Below are 21973 nucleotides of genomic sequence, written 5' to 3'. Positions count from 1 at the left end.
ATCGGCACTGCCGTTCCTTTGGATACATCAGCTGCGTGGAGAGGGGGGAACTGATGTGTGGGCGACATCGTTCCGACCACAGCTAATGTCCAGGCATTTATCTCTCCGAGATGATCCACAGTGGCTTCACGACTGAAGGAGGCCGTAGAGAGAATGTCAGTGAAGTCACAAATACTAGAAAGTATCGATGTAGAATAATGTAGATGATGTTATAGATGTCTTTGCTGCACAGAATGCACGACGTGAAGCGATATGAATTGAGATTTGTCACTTGTACACTATTTATCTAATAAACAACGGTATTATTCATTAAAAGAGTCTTAATGATTATTTTTGTTAAGTTTACTGATATACTGAACCAATTTGACTTTGGGCTTATATATTTTTTGCTTACATTATCTCATGTCATATGTCGAATGTCAAAATGCAAGGGGCCCCTAAAGAGGTCAATCCCCCCGGGCGCCCAAATCCCTAGATACGCCCCTGTAAACAGGGGTCAAATAATCCTTCAAGAATGTATACCAAGGCCAACTTTAAGGCTATCATATCAGTTCTTTACCACTTACACATGGCTCGATAATCTAGGGTATGATTCTCACATGCAGACCTTAATATGCGTAAATGTAACAAAATATCACTCAACGAAGGAGTATAAAATAAGTATTTATTTACAGTCAACAGCAAGTACACATATAATAATTGAATGCATAGGCCTAGTCATTAATAACTGAGATACTAAAATGTGCCCAACTGACATACTACAGGGCGCTTAGACGAGATTCATTGAACAAAATGATGATTTAGATTAAGTCTTCTAGCGTGGCTGCCGAAATTATTATTTTTAAATTAATATTTAACTTACTAAACAATTTTTTTTTTCAATACGCCTGTTTGTAACTTCGTATTGTTACTTCATTTGTTACAGGACAATAAGTGAAAGCTCTGAGCCAGAATACAAAAATTGTTAGCTCTATATAAGAAAGTCTGTACATGGTGTGTCTCACAGACTGAACTCTGAATAAATAAAAAGTAATTAGAACTTGTATATAATAGTAGGTATAAATTAATATATAATAACGGGGGCACGGTGGCTGAGTGGTTAAGCGCTTAGCTTCCGAACTTGAGGACCTGGGCTCGAATCTCAGTGAAGACTTCAAGTTTGAATTTCGGGATATTTGGGGCGCCCATGAGTCCACCCAACTATAGTGGGACCTGACTTTGGTTAGGGAAAGTAAAGGCGGTTTTTCGTTGTGCTGGCCACATGATACGCTGCTCGTTAAGCTTTGGTCAAAGAAACAGATGACTTTAACATCATCTGCCTTATAAATTGCAAGGTCTGAAAGTTGTAAAAAAAAAATGCTACACATCTTAAATATTCATGATAACAGGTAACGAAAAAATACAATCAACAACTACTTAGTCACAGTCTGCATTTGAAGGATATAGAGTAAGATGGTGGTACAAGTTATGGAGCCAATATCTGCACTTGAAAGTAGTAGCATTATAAATGTTTATTTTGGCCAAAAGCTTCTAAGCACTATTATGAATGGTGGTGTTCAGGATTTAAAAAAATCACTTGGTGGTGTTTAATTTCTGTTCGTTTATAGTGGAAATCTATTACGCGTATTTTTATTGATTTTCATCAATTCATTTGCAGTAAACATCAACCTTAGCAGAAGCCGAAGCATATAATAGATTGGACCTATTGTTGAGATCTAGGTTTAAATCTTAAGCTAGGCCTATGTAGATAATAGCATTAGGATAAACAACTATAGAAAGATTAAATTAACCCTCATCCCTGCCCAAAAAGTAAATAGACTGTCTGTGCTACTGATTTTAACAACCTGGTCAGATAGACGTACACATGTAGGCCTAGTGTACTGTAGTGTGTAGTCGATGAAGACAATACAAAATTATTATTTTTTTCCTTGCGCTTTATGCAATAGTGTTTATTGTATGTTGAGTGGTCGGACAAGAATAAAACACATTGGTCTAGTTAGTCAAGAATGTACGTAGGTCTACCTTCACACACCCTCCCTGCCCATAAGTAAATAGGCTGTGTATTAGACTGATTTTAACAACCTGGTCAGATAGTCGGACGCACTTAGACCTAGTGTACTTTAGTCCATGATGACAAAACCACCCTATGTTTTTTTCTATGTTGCGTGATCAGACAAGAAAATAACACATTGGCATGGTTCTAAATCTTATCTTCTTATTCTACAGACACTACTTCAAAAAAAGACGATAATTACGTCCTAAACTCTACTTTTGTCAAGAATATGTAAGTAGATCTCTCTTTACACTAAAATAGCCCTAGTTACACTTGTCAAATGTTTCTTAGATCTCAAGAAATTTCGCTTTTATATCTTTAGTTAAGATCTAAATGTGAAAATCTAGATCTATTTCTTTTATGAGTTTTTAAACTTTACCAGTGCTGTAAGATTTTACGTTATGTAATGGATGCCTGGTTCTGCGGTTTGCGAACTGGACTGTCGTTTGGATTTATCGATGGTCACGGGTTCAAACCCTGCCCACTCCAATTCCCAGTTGTCCTGTTGGAGGTTTGGACAAGTAAGTAAACTATCTTCAACTCTGAAGGAACATCCGAAGCATGTAAAACATTTTACAACAAATATTTTTATATAATAAAAAAAATGTACCCTTCTGTTCTAAAGGTTTTAATTAAATGCGAAACTACACACACAAGACACATATTTATTTGAACATCTTTTTTTCTTTTTTTTTTTTAAATTTTATTGTGCCTTTATAAAGAAACATCCTCATTATCTGACTTTATTATGGAGAAAGATTTTGACAATGTTGGATGATTAGCTAGGTCTAGATCAAACATACCCCCTCCCCCCTAAAAAAAAAAGGTTTTTATAATTTGTAAAGTTTTAATTAATTTTATTTAGTTTAACTGTCTTTTGAAATTAAGTGGAATAGATCTATTGATCTAGAATTTAAGAATCTACATATTTTTTTTGGCATCTCGTACAGCACAGCAGACAAACTCACAAAAGCAGTCATGTCGCTATAGGTTCTGCGTATACCGTTCACGCCATTCACGGTCTGCGTTTACCGTAGGCGTAGTCATAACACCACATGGGCACATATAATTCGCGAAACATTCAAATAAATATAGTAAACACTCATTCAATTAAATATAAAGCACTGCATTCATCTATATTCTTCGAAATCAGTGACCTTGTCATTAAGTAGGCTCTATATCTAGATCTACATTTCAGATCGAATCTAGTTTAGAAATCTAGATTCTTTATTGAGACTAGATTGTCACCAGTCTAGATGTTTATTAAAGCTTATTAATTAGGATAGGCCTACAAATACCATTAAGATTATTCTATACTAGTCGACAAACGCGTAACATACGCCGCTATTTTGCAGGGCCGTCCTAAGGGCACTGCAACCTATGCAACCACAGATAGCCCCGCACTGTCATAGGCCCCATGCTAATCCTAGCCTAGGTGTAAATTATTAAATTAAACCATTTTATAACTCATAACAGATTTCCTGCGGCTTCCTAATTAACCAGGAACTGCTTGAAATGTCCTGAAATTGCAAAATATACGAAAAAGTCCTGGAAATGTCCGGAAATTTTAAAAAATCTTTTGAAAACTCTTAAAAATCTCATGAATTATAGACAAATGTTATTTTGGGGTGTCATTCAATATGGAAAACGCCATTGCTACGTGAGATAAAAAAATGGCATTATACAATTCAAGTAAATGTGGATTCAGGTGAAAGAAGCTTCTCACGCCTCAAAATAATGAAGAATTACTTTAGGTCGATAATTCTTGAAGATAGATTTAAACATTTGGTAATTCTTGCTACTGAGCGTGATCTATATAGGAAACATAATTTTTATGATATAATGTAAAACTTCGCTACACGCAAAGCTCGTAAAGTAATTCTGAATGAATAAAATGCAAAGACGAATTTTTTGCTAATAGGAACTCTTAATTTTCACTTATTATCCGTATCCCTACCCAAACTTGGCCCCTCGAAATCCGTTTCGCATAGGGCCCCACAATGGTTAAGTCCGGCCCTGCTATTTAGTGACGGGTGAAAACTACTTGCTATCTCCTCCCCCCCTTTTTTTTTTTCACCGTTGAAGTTACGTGGCGTAACTCTAGTTGCTATCTAGTGACGGGTGAATACTACTTGTTCTCCTCCCTCTTTTTTTTTTTCTCCGCTAAAGTAACGTTGGGTAACTCTAGTCCGATTTTCAGAAATAAAAGAGTGATCTTTCCATGACTTCTTGGTGTCAGGAATGGTTGAGCCATGAAGAGAATTATATATATAGATAGTCCCTGTACAACACATTCATATTTTTCTATCAAACTCTCCCCATCCCTTCCCTCCCCCCATCCCCCTATCCTGTAATACTATCAATGGTTTTGTTAACACACAGACGAATAAAAAAGAATGCGACAATATGGAAAATATTATCACCCCAAACGCACTATTAGGGCTAGCTACCATTACAATTTACAATAAAGCTGATGGAAAGCAGTTCCTTACATGAATTCTTTTTCTCCTGACTGACGATACCAGCGTTGATTCCACCAGAATGTGGTAAATAATTACGGAGAGAAAGAGTTAAAGTTCAAACAATAGTTGATGTTGTTGTTTTTTAAAGTTAATATACAATTTAGATACAACGTTCAGAAGGGAGCTTTTTCAATTCTATTTCCCGGGCATGCCACCCTTGCCTCATAGTGGCGCCCGGGGTGGAAACTATCGTAGGAGGAAACGATTAGGCTAAAGGGTAGCAAAACAAGACTCCCGTGGGCGTGCCTAAGGGGGTGTGAGAGCATCCTCATTGCACTGTGCGGAGTTGTAAAAAAACTCCCAAAACCCTGTCATAATCCAGGCGCCGTTCCTCAAGAGGCCGTTACATAAAAGGCGTGTCCAGCACGGTTAGCCTGGTACAGAAAAGGAAAATGGCAGGGGTCCCGGTGCACGCGGTCTCTGGTTGCGAGTCTGACACCCGCCAGGCCATGAAAGGGAGCTATTGTTCACTTTTGCTGGATTAGAGTTCCAAGAGCCGAACTAGTGGTCCCTGTTCGTATCCTGGTGAGGACTGGGATTTTTTTTTTTTTATTTCCGGATCTTTATGGCGCCTCAATGAAACAGCATATTACACTCTCAACACACTAATGTTAAACTGATATCCAGTAAATTTTTTATGTAGCAAACTCCCCAAGTGCAGTCATACGTATTTATGTATTTCAGAGTATCAGTATCAGTATCAAATTCCGTAATTAAACGTGTCATAAACTCATAACGTGAGGGGAACAAGTCACTTCTCCATTATCAGCTTTCTGTCGCTATAAATATAGTTTTGCGTTGGCAGCGTTCACCTTATCTTGAACGTGAGGCAACGATAACTTGCGACAAGTTAATTTTTAAACCAATCCATTGATATAGAAAGCCTTTTCCAGCCCTGCAAACAATTTTAGAACTAGAGTATAGTATATTTGTATATTTAAAAATTACATTCAATTTGAAGTCTACTTTCAAATATTTGATTTAGAATTGGTCTTTTAGCCAACGAACAGCGTTATGAAAAAAAACATGGGCATGATTACTTTACATACTTGAGCTGGCATCTTGCGAGTCGACAAGGAGTTTCTGTGTGTGCGATAATGTGTGGGTAGGACCTTTGGGGCAACATTTTTAATTCTTGCAACGCGTCCTTGATTAATTCCGACCATATTTTTTTTGGCTCAATCTATTCTCTTTCGCACATGCATCCATAACACTAAACATATCTTCTGCTGATGTGGGACTTGATAAATGCTGGAAAAATAAAAATTCGTCACGAATTTCATGATTTTTTATATATTTTTTTTCTTCGCATCTTGCAAACGCTATAAATATGAGAAATTCGCAATTTCAATGGACTCATCGACTTGCAACGGCTTTGAGAGATATCAGATAAAGATTTATCTATGTACTGATTATAGTTTGTCTTTAAATGGCAATTTTAGTTGAATAATTTTTATGCTGTTGTTTTATTAAAAAAAATGTAATCGGTACTAGATAACCTATTTAGTTTTTTTTATTGATTTTGCAAAATTAATTTAATTAGTAGTGTCCCTTGAATCGCACTGTGTAGGGAATTATGTGCACTTTTTTTTTAAAATTATTATTTTAATTACAGCTAGAAAAAGGATGCAAATCTGGACATGTGCTTCACTGGCTCGTGGTTCATACCGAATGGCCACACAAGTAAGTAGTTCCTAATGAATTAGATTAATTAAAATTGTAAAAAACAAAAAAACAAAAAAACAAAAAAAAAAAACTGAACAGTACAATTAGAGTTTGTGTAAATTCTATAAGCGATGGGCGGCCCCCACCCCGAATGGGCAGGTTTCACTATTTTCAGCACGACTATAAGAAGTTACGAAGTAATAAACTATCAATAAGCCCAATGTTATATTCTCCATACAAATTAGTCGTGTGCGGGGCAAAAGTGTTGCTGACACAGTTGTGTTTTGTTGTTGTTTTACTGGCTCGTCGACGTTCTATTATTATTGTTATTATCTATGTATATAATTCTCTGCGTCGCCCAACCATGCGGGACACCACAGCATAACACAGCATAGCATAGCACAGCATAACATGGCATAGCATGGCAAAATAGTTATAAAAAATTTTTTGGAAGAAAATCGCATAGGCTATTTTTTTCAATCATGTTAAAGTGTTATTAATTTTATTGTACCTAGCAATTTTGAAAAAGCTAGTGCACACACACACACACACAGACGCTTATATCTATTATGCATATACATTTATATATATATATATATATATATATATATATATATATATATATATTAGGGCATGTTTTCCAGCCTGAATTACTTCTGCAGGAATGCCATCTTTTCCGGGTGTTTTCCCATGTGCAAGCATGTCAATGGCAATGCTCAGCTCCTTTACTGAGGGCGTTTCGTCTAATTCCGTCAAAACTGGAAGTGATGGGAAGTTGGAAACAGCATTTTGGTGAGATGGCAAAACTCTCCAAGCGCGTCTGGGAAAATGGTAAATTGACCACAGCGACCAAAATCCTAGTCTACAACGCCTGTGTTGTGAGCACTCTCCTTTATGGCAGTGAGAGCTGGTCAACATACATGTACCAAGAGCACAGATTGAATAGTTTCCATTTGCGCTGCCTGAGACGCATAATGGGCATCTCTTGGAGGGACCATGTCTCCAATCAGGAAGTTTTAAGATTGGCCAATATGAACAGCATGTATGCTCTCCTGACACAAAGAAGATTACGCTGGCTCGGACATGTCACCCGCATGCCAGATGGCAGAATCCCGAAAGATATCTTATATGCTGAGCTTGTGGAAGGAGTCAGACCCAAGGGCCGCCCAAGACTAACATATAGAGATGTCTGCAAGCGAGACATGAGAGCCTCAGGCATCAGCGAAAGTATGTGGGAAAACATAGCCAAAGACCGGAGTGCATGTAGACAGACTGTGCGTGCTGGGACAACCCTTGCTGAGAACAAAAGAATTGAAGCGGCTTTAATCAAGAGGGATAAAAAGAAAGCTGCCCTGTCTGCTAGCCCTAAATCAGAGGCATACACATGTGCGAATTGTGGCAAAGTCTGCCGTTCTAGAATTGGCTTGATTAGCCACACCAGATTCTGCCCCGTCTCAAGATTAAGCCAAAACCAGTGACTCATTTGGGCGCATCCATTGCCTTTCGAGACAAAAGGAGCCATATATATATATATATATATATATATATATATATATATATATATATATATATATATATATATATATATATATATATATATATATATACATATATATATATTCATTTCTTTCTTTCTTTATTTATTTATATTCCCATGGCTACACAGCCCCAGCGGCGACCTACAAATTTTACCAAACCTAGCGCATGAATAATTTTTTTTTTTTGCCGTCTACTACTGTCCCCGGCAGCGGATTTTCTATTGATTTCAAATGCAGGTGGGAATTAGGATAATAAGTGAAAATTAAGATTTTGTATAAGAAAAAATTCGACTTTGACTTGTATTCCTTCTTTACTAAGTACAAAATTGCGAACAAATTTACTTTACTTTACGAACCTTGCAACATATGGCATATTTATATGCTAGTGACTATAAAAGTAAATAACGTATTGTAACTTCTGATTAAGGTGAAAATTCGCCCGATTATTACATGAAAGCTGACAATGCCTTTTTTCTTTTATCGCGCCTAGGATTGGCGTTTTCCGCAGTGAATGACACCCAAAGAATGACAATTTTTCTATTTTTCATGAGATTTTTATGAGTTTTCAGGAGATTTTAATAAATTCAGGAGGCTTCCAGGAATTTTTCGTATATAGCCTTTTTTTTTTGCAATTTAATAACTACACCTAAAATTAGCGCGGGGCCTAAGAAAGTGCGGGGCCCACTGCGACCGCATAGGTTGCAGTGGCCTAAGACCGGCCCTGTCTGAGGGACATATGGGATGATCAGTTCTCTAAGGTTCAAGGTCATTTCTTTGTTGTAGATAGACTAATGACAAAGTGTGGCCACCTTGTAGTCGAGTCTCGCTTTCACATGACATAAAGAAACATCTACAGACGACGGAAGTATTCTCCGTCTACCAAAATTTCAAATTTTTGAGGGAAATCTTCGCTCAAGGGGATAAAGAAAATAATTTCTCTTTACGAATCAAAACAGTTTTTTATTTCTCACGTATAAATCATGAAACTAATGATCACATAGTCTAATTTAGATTTCAATTATAGATTCACAAAAGTAAACTTAAATTTTGTTTACCCCAATATAATAGATTTAAGTTCTTGTTGCGGAAATAACATTAAAAATTCAATTTTCGTGTCTAAATAACTCCATTCGCATGTTCACTATCTTGTGTAGAATCTCGCGTCTTTGAGAAGTAAATGTTTAAACAAGGTTACAAAGATAGTTTGTGTGGAAACACAAACTCAAAATCGGTCCCCGAAGTGGTCCACCCAGGCAGGTAAAAAGGCAAGTTTCAACATTTTCAGAAAGAATATCACAATGAAATTCTATCAAAGGCAAATGACAGAAAGGAATGGAGAAAGAAGGTTGACAGATCTTGTGTGGCGCCCCATAGGTCCAACAGACCAAGGGATAATTGAAGATGAAGGTGAAGTTAAACGTGAACCTGGCCTAACTGATTTTGTATAATAATTATCTAATAATTATCTTTGATTCCAAGCCTCGACAATTTACCTGAATAAAAAAAGAATAAAAAAAAATAAATAAACGCGATAATAGGAAACACTACTTATTAATGGACCTCATTCACCAATCCTAAACAAACAATATTTAGTCACGTGATCATATTGATAAAACAACGAAAAAACTGTCACGTGACAGCCACTGTGCATTAAAATTAGATTACAATTTGTATAGAAGAGATTCAGAACCATGTGGCAAAATGTTGTTGTTTTAAATAATGTTCCACTTATATGCATACTAAATAGATTTTTTTCTTTAAAAATTATAAAAGTATCATAAATGTAGTAGTTAGTATGATAGAACTTTATTAACTAGGCAATGCAATTGTTAAAAGTCTAAAACCGTTTGCATAAATGTGTTCAAAATATGATATTCCCCCTCCCCTTTACTATTAGTCTCCCGTGTGTTTTACAACTAATAGTGATTAGTTGTAAAAATGGTGTATTTTTATGAGAAACTGCTTGCATAGTTGATTTAAAAAATTAAATTTTTCGCCGTTGCATCAGAACTTTGAAAGGTCTAAAATTTCATGATGTCGGTTTTTCAATATCTTTTCTAGTTTACGAGATCTAAACAGGACGGACGGACGGACGTACTGACAACACAAAACTAATAGCGTCTATTCTCCTTTTAAGGGCCGCCAAAATGCTTCTTCTTTACACTTTTCTAGAGACTTTCTAATGTAACAACGTGACAATGGAATATTGAATGCAGGAATTTTTTAGGACGCCCCTGGCTGTCTGTTGTGACGACAATGAAATTTTATCTTGCATCATTCACAATCAATCGCTAATTTCTTGCCACAATCACCATAGAAACATACAAACACACACGCCTTAACAACACTGTTTATTGATGTAAATATTGGCACCATAACACTCTAAGTAACTGTAAAGTAAAGAAATAGATGACAGTATCTGACCAATGAAAACTTAATTTACTATCCGAAACGTAGTGGATGACGTCAATGGAAGGATGAAACCCGGTTAACCGGATCATCTAAATCATCATCATCATCATCATCACTCCTTTGAGTTCTTCATGGAATATAGGGCCTCGACAAAAAAAAACGCCACTCTCCATGGTCTCTCGCTAGTTTTTTTATGGTTTCCCAGCTCTTCCCGGTCTTCTCTGCTGTTTCAAGTACATTGCGTCGCCATGTTCTTTTTGGTCTTCTTCTGCGTCTTGTTCCCTGGGGGTTCCGCTCTAAGGCCTGCCTAGCTCTGTTGCTGGTATCTTTTCTAAGGGTGTGACCAATCCTTCTCCACTTTCTCTCTAAGATCAGCACTTCTATATTTTTCTGTCCATCTTTTCTGATCATCCAAATAGCAGTAATAAAAGCATGTAACAAGGCCAAGCAGTTGTTCTGCAATGATCGGCTCTAGTTTTAAATATCAACCTAAATATTACCAATTAAATTCAAGGTATTACTTTAGATTTGATAATTTCGGCACATTTTTTTTTTCTTTGAAGTATAGGTACCAAGTGTTAGTAATGCTGTTATTAGGCTGTACAGTGCTGGTACATTACAGCTATGACGTGAGGTACTTACTATCACTGCGCCTAGAGAAAGAATATGAAGGAGACACACTGAATGATATTCTCAGAGCTAGTCAGCTTACCATAGCCCCAAACACAACCAGGTAAATGTGAGGAACGCGATTCATTATACCATTAGCCATCGGCGTGGCACCGTGGATGAGTGGTTAAGAGCTTGGCTTCCGAACCTGGGGTCCTGAGTTCAAATCTCGGTGAAGACTGGCATTTTGAATTTCGGGTTTTTTAGGGCACTCAACTCTATTGGGTACCTGACTTATGTCGGGGAAAGTAAAGGTGGTTGGGAGTTTTGCAGGCTACATGACATCTTGCTCGTTAACTGTTGGCCATAGAAACAGATGACCTTTACATCATCTGCCCAGTAGATCGCAAGGTCTGAAAGGGGAATTGACTGATTTTTTTTCTTTGCTTTGATTTTGTTTATTTTAGTTGAGATTTTAATCTTAAACTATCACTTCTCTTGCGCAGTCAGGAGGAATTTTAAGTTTAAATTCCTCTCCAAAAGGGGTTTGACATTAAAACTCCCCTCTTCCATAATCCACAAAATAATGAAAACAACAGTCACCAAATTCCATGGGGGATTTTGAGTTTACACCCATATCACATTTTTTTTTTTACGATAAAACCTCCTATTCAATATTATTCCGAAGCAAACTACAGTCACCAAATTTTATGAACGTAGCTGAAGAGTCTTTGAGTTTGTTTTAAAAAAACAACAAAAGCTCCAGAGATTTTAGAACCCCCAACAGATCTTTTTATCGAAAAAGAATTCATTTTTTTGATACGTAATATACATTCAGCAAATTCCTTAAGCGTAGCCAAGGTGGGGGGGGGGGTATAGATTTCTACCAATCGCTGGGCTCCATTAATAAAGTGCAGTAAATAGTAGATTTGTTTTTTGAACTAAATTTGTTTAATTGCAGTATAATGCACTGTAGATACCTCAGAATATGCAATTGTTTTTGTTTTAAATACCGAAAAAGTGCATAACGCCTGAGCTCCCCCCCACCCCCGGACTTTGTAGGAGCTCACAGCGCTCCCCGGACTTGGTGTCTGGAAAGGGCGGGGTGTCTGCAGTCTTTATACTAACTCCATTAAGAACCTATTCTAGACTACACTAAACATATTCCAAAAGAATGAAGTGTTGTAATGTAATAAAGATTAATAACGTATACACAATAACACACACACACACAAACCCCCTTCCCCAAAATTGGAAAATAATCCTGGCTACGCCCATGCCAGTATCCTTTATTCTATTTACGTGATTGTAACTTGTATAAAGATCGTGTTAGAAATGTGTGTTCGTATGTGTAAAAGTGTATATATTTTGTTAACACGTTTTGTGTAAGCTCTCAATGTGTGTGTGTGTGTGTGTGTGTTTGTTGTTTGTTTATGAGGGCACGTAACTTCAAAATAATTCTAATATTTAATTTCTCCATCACAGCTGACAAAACGTATCTGCTGCTGGGAGAATCCAAAGTTAGAATAGCTGTCACGGAATCGAAAATATTATTCTTTTAAAATTCGACCAAATGAACCTAGCAGAAGACCCAAACGCCTCTTATTGGCGCCACTACCCCAACCCCACACACAAGCCACCTTCCTCAAAAGTATATAATAACCCTGGCTACGCCCATGCAGGTAGCCTTTATTCTATTTACATGATTGTAACTCGAATAAGATGGTGTTAGAAATGTGTGTTTGTATGTGTAAAAGTGTATATATTTTGTTAACACATTTTGTGTAAGCTCTCAATGTGTGTGTTTGTGTTTGTATGTATGCCTATGAAGGGGCGTAACTCCAAAATGATTATAACATTTAATTTCTCCATCACAACTGACAAAACTTATCTGCTTCTGGGAGAATCCAAAGTTAGAATTGCTGTCACGGAATCGAAAATATTATTCTTTTAAAATTTTACCAAATGAATCTAGCAGAAGAGGCGTACTGAGCAAAGCGCCTCTTATTGGCGCCTCCACCCCAACCCCATTTTCCAAGAACATCACATAGAGATAAGGGCTGCGTGTGGCGCCCTCCCCCACCTTTAATTGTGGCGCCCTGGGCGTCGTGTCCATAGATTATTTTACGACTCTGCGTAGTAATTTGAAATCATTAAATACATTACAGACTTGTAATTATAGCTTGGTTTTCCGTTTTGTTTTTGTTTTGTATTACTTAAAATCTATTTGGAATCCAAATGTATGTGTCGTATGTTAATAAAAAATAAGGAGGTAAATTACTGTTTTTGTTGCTGTTGTTGTTGTTGTTAAAATAGGGATTTGTAAGTAATTTGAATGTAGGAGGCGCGGTGGATGAGTGGTAAAGCGATTGGCTTCCAAACCGAGGTCCCGAGTTCCAAACCTGATGAAGACTAGGATTTTTAGTTTCGCGATCCTTAGGACGCCTCTGAGCTCTAATGAGTCTCTGACACTAGTTTCAGGAAAAGTAAAGGCGGTTGGTCGTTGTGCTGGCCACATGACACTCTCGTTAACCGTGGGCTATGAAAACAGATGACCTTTACACAATCTTCCCCAAAGATCGCAAGGTCTGAAAGGGAGACTTTTGATTTTTACTTATTAGTAATTAATTAATTTTGTTTTACAAATACAAACACGGAGATAAATTCGTGCAGTATTAAAAAAAACGACCGTGATTGTGCCGTTCTTTCCCTTATATAAACTTTAAAAAAAAAATCAAAAATATTGTTTGTGTTTTATGTTTGTTTACTTATATTTTCAGTCCCCTATTGTCAGCCCCAGGCGAGGAAGTGCTGACTCCATCTGGGCCAATGTTTCAACGCATCAACCAGAACGACGCCTGGGTTTACTCCGCCTTCTTTGACACATACAAAGACAAGAATCTGATCCGTGTTTTTGGAATGCAACCTCACGCTTTACAGAATTCAGTCTTTTGTCACCTGGGTTTTAAGCACGAGAATTACACGATGGAAGGGAAGAGGACGCTGTTACAAGATAATCATGGCTACAGGTTTTGAGAATATGTCAGCTAGATGTTTTAGTTAAAAATTAAATGTCACTGTATGATTCTGTTTGGCACTAAAGTCTAATTTAAAGGTTACCAACTTTCCCTTTCAATTCTTTAGGACAGGCTTCAATAGGAATCGTTCTTCTATACAGCAGAATCAAGGGGCGGGGGGAGGGGGGGGGCGAGTAGGACAACTTATCCAGTCACCGCGCTAGGGGGACCCGCGATAAAGAGAATCTTTTATCACCTTAAGCCGATCGCACAAATATTCGTGGCCCTGATAAGAAAAACAACCTCCCAGGGCCCGGATTAGTGCTATGGCCGTTTCTGGTAGTATGCCGTCCCTCAAGGGGGCTGTGACAGAAATGGCGAGTCCCGCACGGTTAGTCAGGTAGATCAAAGGAAAATGACGGGAGCCCCGGTGTCTTTAGTCCGCGAGTCCGGAGTGTCCGTACCACCGGAAGTGAACGCAAATATAAACTTCGAGCTTAACCCCCGAGTCTCACCCCCCGTCAGACAGAGGTGTGTATGCGAGGTGTGTACATTGTTCATTCAGGCTGGTAGAAGGGAGCTCTTGTTCACTTTTGCTGGCCTTAGGGTTCCAAGTGCTTTTGCGCAGCTCTACATGACAATTTCTAATGCTAGTATGCTGCATAAAGTATATTTGTCATCTTCGTCTAGATCAGTGGTTCTCAAAATGTTTTTGACTCGTATACCTCTTGCCACTTTTTAAAATATTTTTTTCTATAGTTTTCAGTAGACCCCCTGCTTTGCTAATTAGGGCATTTTTTGAAGATTCATTAACCTTAATTTTTTCCCACTGATTTCTATGTCATATTTATTAATGTAATAAAATTCTAATTAAAACGAAGAAAAAATAAAATGTAATATGTAGTACATGAATTGACCAAACAAATTACAATATCACCTATTAATTTTGGTTACTTTGATAATAAAATTTCAAAATTGGGATTCAATTTAGAAAAGTTTGAAATAAAAACTTCTCGTTTAGTGATTTCCATTTTTGTTTTTTATTAGAAGATTGGCAAACTTTGCTGAGACCTTTTTATTATTTCATAATACCTTAAAAGTATCAGGTATAATCTTTCTAATGTAGAAGAGATATCGTTTTCTTAATTGTACTTAAAGCTCTTCTTTAGTATTTATTCCAAGCAGTTTTTCCATGTTATACCTGTCTTTTATGCATTGTCATGATATGGATTGGTTATACATAGACGTATTACCAAATTCAAAATATCCTCAACACAGTTGAAAATTGGAATTGATGGCATTTCAATGTTTAGCATAATTCAGAACACCATCTTCCTGACAGAGTGGCTGTTTTTCTTTTTCTAAAACTGTCAGGTAGAGTTGAGACTTCGGCTCTTGGAACTCTAGGCCAGCAAAAGTGAACAAGAGCTCCCTCTCACCGGCCTGTATGAAAACAGTGTACACTGTTTTGTCTGGTGGGTGGGTCAGACTCGCGGCAAGAGGCCGCGTATAGATTTACTAAGACCCCGACCATTTTTCTTTTCTATACCAGTCTAACCGTGCTGGACACGCCATTTATTATGTAACGGCCCCTTGAGAAACAGCGTCTGGAATGTGATAAGGTTGTGGGAGCTTTTTTACAACTCCGCGCAGTGCAATGAGGATGCTCTAGCACCCCCTTAGGCACCCCCACGGGAGTCTTGTTTTGCTACCCTTTAGCCTAATCGTTTCCTCCTACGATCGTTTCCACCCGGGCGCCACTATGAGGCAGGGTAGCATGCACGGGTGTGGCTGTTTTAAATTTTGAAAAAGTTGCCCTCAAATTTATGTTATCACATTTTAGTTAAATAGACTATTATTCCAGTTCTGAAATAATGTTAAAAAGAGAAAAACAATAATGTCAAACTTCAGCATTTCGACAACCATTGTACTTCAGTATGATGGAGCAATTAATAAAGGCACTCTGCAAAGAACAGTTCTATATGGATTTCTTGATACATAATAAAACGAAATATTTCAATAATAATGCGTTAATGATGATTTTAATGAGAGAGATTGCAAGACGCTAGCAAATCTCTTCTATTTATGATCTAAAAATAAATATTTTATCCACTGTGGGTCTACTCTGAACTTTATCTTCGAGTGTTCGAAATTATTTTAAATCTTTATCTTTTTTTTAAAATCATTTTTAAATTCTCACCCCTCCCTCTATCCAAGCTACGCCTCTGTTTCCAAGGACTTTTAAAACTAATATGTTTATTAATTACTTCAAAACAATAACTATAATTTGATTGATGCTGATACTCAAAAGAAATGTCTTTATTTAACAATGTCTCAAATTTTGCAGGCTTCGGGTTGTGAGCTATGAATGTGATTTGATAGACGACAGACGTCCAGATCTTGTCTCTATAACTTGGAATACAAGTGATTCACCCACCAATAGCCTTAGAGTTCTATATCCATCGTCACTAAAGAGAAACTTCACAGTCTGTTATGCTATTTTATACAACTTTACTAATTACAAACAAATTATACAGAGTGTCGAGTTTGATCGAATACTTGGAGCTGAGCACTTCTTTGTGTACAACATGAGCATTTCAAATACCACAGACGCTCTGTTGAGACATTATCAGAGACGAGGCTTGCTGACAGTCATGCAATGGCCGCTTCCCATCTCAGAAATACACTATCAAGGTCAGGTATTAGCTATCAACGACTGCGTCTATCGCAATAAGGGTGTCTCTAAATACGTAGCTATTCATGATACTGATGAGATTATCATCCCAAACAATCATGACAACTGGGGAGATCTGATAGATCAGGTCAACAAAGATTACGACCAGCAGAAACAAAGCCCACAGAGTCACGACAAGCTAGGGACTTATATAGTGGAGAGCACGTTCTTCCAGGATAGACCGAACGCCTCGGTCTGGTCAGCAATCAAACAAAATTATTCGATCTCTGACCAAGTGGAGCGGTTGTTTGAGAACTATTCACTCACTGTGTTTACAGATCTTGTACGTTTACAAAATGCATTCGTAGGTGGTAGACAAAAGTCAATAGTCAGACCCGAGATGGTCTTGTTTCCTGATGTCCATACCACCATCACACATCGACCATCGGCCACTGATGTTACGGTGCGTCAAAGTTTGGCTTTAGTCCACCACCAAAGGAAGTATTCGTCGTCATCGCCCACCGATATAGTAGAAGCGACATCCTTAAGATTTAAAGACAAAATGTTACCGCTAGTTAATGAAACATATTTCATGTTTTTCACGTGATCTGTTCTGTGTGTCAAATTTTGTTTATAACATGCAAATATTTTATTATAGCAATGTCTTAGATTTCAAAAATTAAGTATGCATTGCAGTGTTTCACATGACTTGGCAGTAGGTTAACCCTAATTTTGTAGGAATAACCCTCTTTTTTTCTTGTCTACTCAAGGATGGTTCGATATAACATAGGATTTGTAAAACACTGTAAGGATTCCATCATGCTCTTGATAGTTTAGTAATCTGCGTAGATACTTATTGATAAGAGAATGCTTAGTTATAATTCTTTTAAAAATAGCTTTATGCATTGTTTCTTAAGCAGGAAGAAAATATTGACAGACAAGTCCATTTTGTAGATATATAGATAGGTAAAGATCATTGTGATGAACTTATATTTTTGTAAGCTTTGAAATTATCAATAGGCGAAAATTGGCTTTGCAAAAGCTTAGCCATGTTCGGACCAAAAAAAAAATCTAGCGAAAAGAATATTCTTAGTATTTCAAGTCGTACACGGCTGGGATAACAAGAGCTATTTATTGTCAACTTACAATATGACCAAACCCAGAGTATCCCTCAGAAGCATTGCTTAATCTTTCTACCGATTTGACGTGTGTTAATAGCAAACATCTATCCTTGAGAAACTTATTCATGTGTAAGAACAGCATGGTATAAACATTCTTTTAAACCACCAAGTGCAATGCCCTCACTTCCACCAATCCCTTAGTCTTTTGAACCATTGGGGCACCACACAAGATTGTCGACCGTCTTTCTACATTCCACTCTGTCTTTTGCTTTGGATAGAATCTCTTTCAATGGTAGGCCCGTCCATTTTTTTTATGTTGTCTTCCCATCGCTTTCTTTGTCTGTCTCTTCTTCTTTTTCCTGGTACTGTTCCTTGAAGGAAGGTCTTTGCGAGCCCCCCAAAACCTTATAACATAGTCATAGAGTTTTAATTTGCGTTTTTATTTTTGCACAGTAGTTAGTAGGTCAAAGTCAGGGCCTTTCGCTTCGTTTTTTTGATGAGGCCATTAAATGTGATACCTAGGATCTTTCTGTTGCACCTCAACTCCATGGCTAGGATCCTCCTATCTAGTTTTGCAGTCAAACATATCAAAATGTGGCCGTGACCAGGGAGCACATCAGTCTGATTTTGGTGTGGAGAGCTATGCCTTTGTCTTTCCATATTGTTCTGAGTTTTGCTGTTGTGAACTGTGCAATACGGGCCTGTAGTTCAGTTAATTTAGTTTAAGCTAATTGTATCTATATATATATATATATATATATAGTTCTCTTCGTCGCTCAAGAGTTTGGACGAGAAGAAGAAGTAAAGGAAAGATCACTTTTTTATTTCTGCGAAGTCACCCCACGAAAAAACAAGAGGGGGGGGGGAGAACAAATATTCACCGGTCACTACGGATGGCTGCCTGGTCGTGCGGTTTGCGCGCTGGACTGTCGTTTGGATTTATCAAACCCTGCTAGCTCCCATCCTCCTTCGTCCTGCCTGAGTTTTGGACTAGGAAGTAAACATTCGTCAACTCTGAAGGAACATCCAAAACATGTAAAACATTTTATTAACAAACATTTTACAAACACTAAATAGCAGTGCCGGACTTAATCATTGTGACCAAGAAGTCATGGAAAGAGAACAATTAATCTACTACGTATATTTACAGATCACTAAATAGCAGGGCGAACTTAACCATTGTGTGGCCCTATGCAAAACGGATTTCGCGGGGTCAAGTTTGGGAAGGGAAGCGGATAATAAGTAAAATTTAAGAGTTTGTATTAGAAAATAAATTCGTCTATGCATTTTATTCATTCTTTACTAAGTACAGAATTACTTTACGAGCCTTGCATGTAGCAAAGTCATACAATATATCATAATAATTTTGTTTCCTTCATAGATCACGCTCACTATCAATAATTACCTAATGTTTCAATCTATCTTTGAGAATTGTTGACCTCAAGTAATTCATTGATTTGAGGCGCGAGAAGCTTCTTTCACCAGATCACACCATTACGGCTAATGCATAATGTCGTTTTTATTTATCGCGCGTAGGATTGGCGTTTCTCATATTTAATGACACCAGAAAATAACAATTTTTGACTTTATATTTCCGTATATTTTAAGAACTTTTTCGTATATTTTGTAATTTTGGGAAATTTCCAGGAGCTCCTGGTAAATCGACAGGAGGGCGCGGGAAATCTGTTTTAAGCTATAATATGGTTTAATTAAATAATAATTTATACACCTAGAATTAGCGCGGGTCCTATGAAAGTGCGGGCCCAATGACGTCGCATAGGTTGCAGTGGCCTAAATAGCGGCGTATGCTACGTCGTCGGTTGACTAGTATTTAATTTAGTTCTACATTAGACATTTACTATCGGGTCGCCATGTTGAGGTCGTTAGATCGTAATACGAAATCTCACTGACATGTGTATTTAATATATATATATATATATATATATATATATATATATATATGTTTAATAATATATGTCGCCTATGTAAATATTTATTTATTTGTAAACTGGCTTTACGGAAAGACAAGTTTAGGCGCCGACTTGCTTTAACTGAAATCTAAGAAAGCCCTTTGCAGCAGTCGACTTCCGAACCAGACAGTTGGAGGCTTATTACAAAGGCCGCGGGATACACTATTGAGAATTTAGACCAAAAGAAAGTCTCATTACAGATGTAGTCGGCGAACCCTAACTCTAACATTAATCGACCACCGCCGGACAACGGTTATGTCTACGCTGGGTTTGGCGAAATATGTAGGTCACAACTGGGTCTGCGTAGCCACGTGAACTACTGTACTCTTTATTGATCTTCAGACTCGAAGACAAAATCCTTATTATTTTTAAAATTTGTTCAAACGTGACCTCAAATCAGTGGACATCGATGTTAATTACTGGGAAGTCTTTGCTAAAGAACGCACAATGTGAAAGGAGAGGGTGGCAAAGAAAGTTATTGGTAGCAATAAAAAGAAAACAAAAACAACTTAACCACTTAAAGAAAAGTGAGCCGAAAGAGAAATGTCTGGCTCCTCTATCACCAAAGCAAATGACATCTTTATTTTCGTAAATCTCTCTCCAGAACAGGACTCGACAGTCACATGTTCTTAGAGGACACGCCGTCTTTTCCGCCACTCAAGAAGGCAAACTATGTTAGAGTTGTCATTATATAGATATATGAATAATTTTATCTACGCGTATATTAATAATAATAATAATAATAATAATCATCTTTATTGTCCGTATGGAATTTGTCTTACAATTTGTGCATTACACTAAACAGAAAACATTATAACTATAAGAAAGTGTACATTCACACCAGACTCACTCATAATTTACATGTGACAAAGTTTATACCAGATTGTTCCTATTTAATGATTTGATTGCCAGGGGAAAAAAAGAGTGTTTGTGTCTGTTTGTCTTTGCTATCGGTGTCTTGTATCTCTTTTGTGATGGTAAAATCGTAATCTTTGCTGCCCCTTTTTGCTGATATAATCAGTATTTGGAGTAAAATTTAGTTTATTTTCTAGGATAGTACCAAGCAGGGCCGCCGCTACCTATTGTGCAATGTGTGCATTGCAAGCAGGCGGTCGACTTTAGGGGGCGGCCAAATCATTATTCCAAGGTTTCTTTAAAGAAAATTTTGTTTAAAAAATACTTAAATATTTTATACCAATTCCAATTATTCCATTACCATTTGAAACTATAAACGACATTCGTACATAAGAAACTCTTTTGGAAACTAGAACCAAAAAATGAAGCAGCGTGCGAGGGATTTCGACGGGTTTTTCCAAAGGCGCCTAATCTTTTCTGGCCTTGAGTTTTCGCGGGTTGTTTTGTACTATTTGTTTTGAGTCGCATAGCCCGCACTGTAAGTAGATCTATTACCCGTAATTAAAAAGTCAATTTTAAAAATATTTTGACTGGGGTGGGGGGGGGGGTGAGGGCGTTAGTTCATCTCATGTGGAGGGGGGTGAGGGTGCTAGTTCATCTCATGTGGAGGGGGGGGGTGAGGGCGCTAGTTCATCTCATGTGGAGGGGGGGGGGGAGGGCGCAACGTCCTGACAAAAAGGGGTGATATGGAGTGTGTGTGTTTCCTAGCCGGCAGTGAGAAGAGGTTAAGAGATTGATGGTGGTTACGCAGTGACAATGATGAAATTAGATTTCCCAGTGCAAATGTGAGACGGTCTTAAGACATAAAAGAGTCAAGACTTTTGTGTGTATGTGTTGTGAGCTAGATTTGGTTAAAATATCAGTTTATTTCATTACTATTAGATCTATATTTCATCTCTAGTTAAATCGTGAATACTAACAATTATATTAAATTTTGTCATAAAACGTTCAGACCCCTTGCCAACTTGAGCGGAAATCTGCGGTATCTTCAATTCTACTTAAGGAATACATTTTTTACAACGTTTAAAAATTAATATCAGGTGACCGAGCCTCGCTCGGATGAATAATTTGTTAAGGAAGGATATATACCCGAAGTCATTTTGAGAATATTTTTGTACCAGGTGGCCGAACCTCGCTCGGTTAAATAATTTCGGAAGGTTATATACCCGAAGTCATTTTGGGAATATTCTTGTAATTACGGAAATGAACGATCGGATAAAGACTACTAATCTGAAGAGTTGTTTTAGTGTTCTGTTAGTTCTAATTGTAGGCCTAATTGAACATGTCGATTAAATTTAAAGTCTCTTAAGTCCTCCTAGAGTCTAGACAAACTACAGCTCAAGTCCGTCTTAAAGTTTTGCAATCCATCTTTTGCGTAAAACTATTGTAGGCTTACTATTATTGGCTTGGAAGAAAGTCTTTGCAGTGTAACTTCTCTACGTTATAGGGTAAAACATGCACTTAGTGACAAAGTAAA

At 37.4% G+C, this 21973-nt stretch overlaps 1 protein-coding gene across 2 annotated transcripts; it reads left to right on the top strand.

Moving 5' to 3' along the window:
• Positions 1 to 1863: 1863 nt before the first annotated feature.
• Positions 1864 to 21009, top strand: LOC129924113 (beta-1,4-galactosyltransferase galt-1-like). 2 transcript variants are annotated; one of them, XM_056017922.1, is made up of 6 exons: positions 1864 to 2008; positions 2227 to 2284; positions 6191 to 6258; positions 10754 to 10923; positions 13580 to 13828; positions 16164 to 21009. In XM_056017922.1, the coding sequence occupies exons 3-6, from the start codon at positions 6202 to 6204 to the stop codon at positions 17095 to 17097; spliced, it is 1410 nt and encodes a 469-aa protein (XP_055873897.1). In that variant the 5' UTR covers positions 1864 to 2008; positions 2227 to 2284; positions 6191 to 6201; the 3' UTR covers positions 17098 to 21009. The 2 variants fall into 2 exon arrangements, with proteins under 2 accessions (XP_055873897.1, XP_055873898.1); XM_056017923.1 differs by lacking the exon at positions 1864 to 2008 and having other exon boundaries at positions 2115 to 2284.
• The last annotated feature ends 964 nt before the right edge of the window (positions 21010 to 21973 follow it).

The sequence above is a fragment of the Biomphalaria glabrata genome, unplaced genomic scaffold, assembly GCF_947242115.1.
Source record: "Biomphalaria glabrata unplaced genomic scaffold, xgBioGlab47.1 scaffold_46, whole genome shotgun sequence".
In the NCBI taxonomy this organism is placed as follows: Eukaryota; Metazoa; Mollusca; class Gastropoda; family Planorbidae; genus Biomphalaria; species Biomphalaria glabrata.
The sequence above is the reverse complement of the archived record's forward strand: the minus strand, read 5'-3'. Positions and strand labels throughout refer to the sequence as shown.